Source organism: Oculina patagonica, unplaced genomic scaffold, assembly GCF_052425735.1.
Source record: "Oculina patagonica isolate OP01 unplaced genomic scaffold, crgOcupat unplaced358, whole genome shotgun sequence".
In the NCBI taxonomy this organism is placed as follows: domain Eukaryota; kingdom Metazoa; phylum Cnidaria; class Anthozoa; order Scleractinia; family Oculinidae; genus Oculina; species Oculina patagonica.
Window position 1 is genome coordinate 7,205 of NW_027558209.1, and position 4,105 is coordinate 11,309.

At 46.1% G+C, this 4,105-nt stretch overlaps 1 protein-coding gene and 1 long non-coding RNA gene across 2 annotated transcripts; one reads left to right on the forward strand and one right to left on the reverse strand.

Moving 5' to 3' along the window:
• The first annotated feature begins 1,074 nt into the window (after window positions 1-1,074).
• On the forward strand, window positions 1,075-2,721 carry LOC144640572 (uncharacterized). Its single transcript, XM_078499678.1, has one exon. It carries the CDS (start codon window positions 1,075-1,077, stop codon window positions 2,719-2,721), a length of 1,647 nt encoding a protein of 548 aa, XP_078355804.1.
• Window positions 2,722-3,265: 544 nt separating this feature from the next.
• On the reverse strand, window positions 3,266-3,628 carry LOC144640571 (uncharacterized). The gene is made up of 2 exons (XR_013568410.1): window positions 3,573-3,628; window positions 3,266-3,373 (listed from the first exon to the last, which is right to left on the reverse strand). It is a non-coding gene; the product is annotated as an uncharacterized LOC144640571 (long non-coding RNA).
• Between the last annotated feature and the right edge of the window lie 477 nt (window positions 3,629-4,105).

Sequence of the window (4,105 nt, forward strand, 5' to 3'; positions counted from 1 at the left end):
GATGTTCATCCAGCTGATTATTGCACACTTTATATGTGACAATAATTTTGAAACTGGACAAACATTCTGATTCATAGCATGTACTACAGTGCTTTTTTAATGCTGGAACCAGTAGTGCGATCGGTAGAAGACATTTAAAGAAGATTGTTTTAAGCCGATCTGTTTTTCTTTTCTAAATTTTCGGTGACATCTGTTCACCTTCATCAGAGTTAGTGAAAGTTTGTTGGAGCTCGGGCTACCAATCTGTGCGTAAGTGCGACATTTTAATTTTGAATTAACGGCACATAAGCGCGAGGAAAAGCTTTGCGTTCGTTTTTTAATGCACATACCAGTATTTGTTTTCAAGGGAGTTGGTGTTATTGTTGTGTGTCATATGTGCTTAGCCAGGGATGTACAATGCTGCAAACCGTACATAGTTGTACATTTGTTCATCTTTAGTAGCCACAAATTTAGACAAACTGATGTTTGTGTTTGAAAACCTGTAAAAACTGCTATCAAAACCACTGGAGTGGTAAAACTGCTGAATTTGAATTCAAAGTGACTCAGTTCTTGATATGTTATCTGTAAAAAAATTTACATGGTTATGTCATAACATTCTTGTAAACAACAAGAGGCTTTTTCTGGGGATGAAAACACAGGCTTCCCAAACTATTCAACGGTGCACTGACAGCTGCCCAAAATGTAACAATGTCAGTAAAAGAAAGTTTTACAATAACAAACTGTAAAACGCAGTTAATGGATCGTGACGTATTACACGTTACGGTCAGTCAAGGTCAACAATGCATGCATGCTGGCTATGTAATTCTACTGTGTTGCAACACTGTCTCATTTTATTTCTTTCGCTTAATGCGGTTGGCTAAGGCCTTCAATGTTTCACAATGTTATCTCGTGATGCCTAGTTGTTTTACAGTACGTATTTTACTATTGGTTGTACATTATACCTCATGTGTCTGTTAAGTTTATACCTTTGATGTAACACTTCATTCTCCTCGTGGTAGCATTGTAATAGTATCACAATTATTTCGTTTCAATCGTTGTAAGTTTTTTACGTTCATCTAAGTGCAATTTCTCCAGATGGCCCGTCCTAGAAAAGCTAACAGTTCTGCAAATCACCAATGCAAGGACAACCTTTCGTCCTTGTCCACGGAGGTCCTGAAACTCCGTCTACAAGCGCTTCACTTACCAGTTACGGGTTCGCGAGCAACCTTAATCGCCGCCCTTCGAGCGGCCCAATCTGGCGGATCTGCCCGCTCCGCTCCAAAGAAGTCAAAGAAGACAGCTGCAGGACGCGTTTCTAAACGCTCAACTACAGGGCCTCGTGCTGCGTCGAAACGGTCCGTGGCTGGAGACACAAATCGGTCTTCGCAGACCGGTCAGGCAGATACCGTCGACGACATCGATGATCTCTCTTTACCGTCGGACCACGAGGACGCATTATCGGGCGAGGACTCTGACTCTGACCCTGACATACTCATCCAGTCGCAGGGACCATCAAAAAGCCTTCCACATGTTCAAAGCGGTTTCAACGAGGACCAATTGGCTGTGATCCGGAACACTGTCCAAGTTTCCGTTCAAGCTGCGCTGGCCAACCAAAACGGAGCTCTAAATCTTCCTACGAATGGATTAACCTCTCCAGCGAGTCCTCCATTTCCTACGCCTGGTTTGGCGACTCCTTTGGGCCTCAATCGTCCTTTGGATAGAACGCTAGAAGATCGTATTCTAAGGGGACTTCAGGATGTTCACGCCGCTCCTGCCCTTTCCCACACGTCTGTAGCCGGTGCAGTTCCACCAGCCATTCCTTCTCCAGTTGCCCACAGAAGTCTGGCGGCAATGGAGCAAGGACCAGCCACAGCGAGCGGCCCAAGAAGTAAAAGACCTACTGTATCCTCTCCTATTGACATTGACCGCCTACAACATGAACTTTTATTTCATCCTAATCATAATTTTGTTACAACCTTAATTCATAATTTACGGTTTGGGGCTCGAATTGGGTACACAGGCCCTCGTAAACCCCGGGTCTCCCGTAATTTGATTTCTGCTTCCCAACACCCTGAAGTGGTTTCATCTAATTTAGCTAAAGAGATTAAGATGGGCAGGGTAGCAGGCCCTTTCCTTTCGTCCCCTCTTACTGATCTTCAATGTCACCCGGTGGGGGTTGTTCCTAAGAAACACTCCTCTGAATGGCGTACAATTTACCATCTTTCATACCCTGAGGGGGATAGCATTAATGACCACATACAAAAGGACCTGTTTTCCCTCCAGTACGTCCGGGTGGACGATGCCATCCGCCTTCTCCAGACTCTGGGTCAGGGTTCCTTCATGGCTAAGACTGACCTAAAGTCAGCCTTTCGTCTGATTCCCATTCACCCGGATGACTGGAACCTCCTGGGTATTTATTGGCAGTCAAAATTCTATGTGGACCTCTATCTCCCCTTTGGGCTCCGCAGTGCTCCATACATCTTTAACCAACTGTCCGACGCCTTAGAATGGATCCTGAAACACAATTACGGGGTTCACAACATTCTGCACATATTAGATGATTTTTTCATAGCTGAACCCTCAAAACTTTCATTGTACGGGCAAAACATGTCCCTGGGGTTTCTAATGGCATTGCTGACTCCCTCTCCCGCTTTCAGGTCCAGCGTTTCAGGGAATTGGCCCCCCATGCCGACCCCCAGCCCTGTACCATCCCGCCTTCCCTTCTGGCTCTCTGAGGGATGAAGTTCTAACTTATGCCAACTGGGGACTTGCGCTGAACACCAACCGCTCCTACAGCTCTGGCGAGAAAAGGTTTATTTAGTTCTGTTTTATGAACCGCATAGTATCCAATCGGGGCGACATTCTACCTGCCTCAGAAGGGACACTTATATATTTCGCTTCATATTTAGCTAGGACAGTGCGTCATGGTACAATTAAGCTGTACCTGGCTGCCGTGCGCAACCTTCATATTTCCTGTGGGCATGGTGACCCTCTACAGGGTAAATTACTTCTAAAAAAGGTTCTAAGGGGTATTCTTCGTTTTCAAGGGCAGTCACGTAGTTTACGTCAGCCTGTTACTCCCAGGGTTCTGCTGTCCATCCGCCCTTTTCTCCAGGGCTGGTTGGGGGCTAAAGACTTTCTCATGGTATGGGCCGCCTTTACCCTAGCCTTTTTCGGTTTTCTTCGTTGTAGTGAGTTTACCTATCAAGGGGTTAATAATTATCGCTCTCAGTTTGACCTCTTGACAGATGCGATCTCGTTCTACCCCAGTCTGGCAAACCCGCAACCCCAGGGGGGGTACTCCGGCTTGTAAATGACGGGGATGATCGAATGGAGGCAAAATTCAGGACCCAAAAAAAATCCCTAAGTCTTCCGACATTACCCAAAAAAATCCCTGAACCAAAAATAACCCCCAAAAAATTCCTTGTCAAATTACCCCTAAATTGCCATGAGGTGCAATAAAATAACACAAAGAACGCTCGTTTTGTTTATTTATCATACCATAAATAGGCCAAGGCCGCGCCAAGGCACATTAGTTCGTTTTTAATACCCAAAAAAATCCCCTATCTAAATCAAGATACCCAAAAAAATACTTGCCAAATTTTCCAACCCAAAAAAAATCCCAGAATCGAAAATTTCAAACCCAAAAAAATCCTTCGATCATCCCCGTCATTAACAAGCCGGAGTACCCCCCCTGGGCCCGCAACACATGTCTGTTACCCTTAAAGCTTCTAAGACAGATTTTTTCCGGCAGGGTAACACCCTTGCCATTGCACGTACCTCCCGCCTCGTTGTGCGCTGTTACTGCCATGCAAAGTTTTTTCCTGGCGGTTCAGCCATCACCTGGACCTCTTTTCTCCTTCCAGTCAGGTCGGCTCCTGACCAGGTCCTCGGTCTCAGCCCTTCTCCGGGATGCTGCCCGGCATGCAGGCCTCCCCTACAAAAGTTTAAAGGGTCATAGTTTCCGCATCGGTGCCGCGTCGGCAGCGGCTGCTGCTGGTTTGCCAGACTGGCTGATTTAAGTCTTAGGGAGGTGGTCTTCTGACTGCTATCAACTGTATATTCGTACACCTCCCTCAATACTACTGTCTGCAGATCCCAGGATGGCATGTTCTCCTGGCTCTGC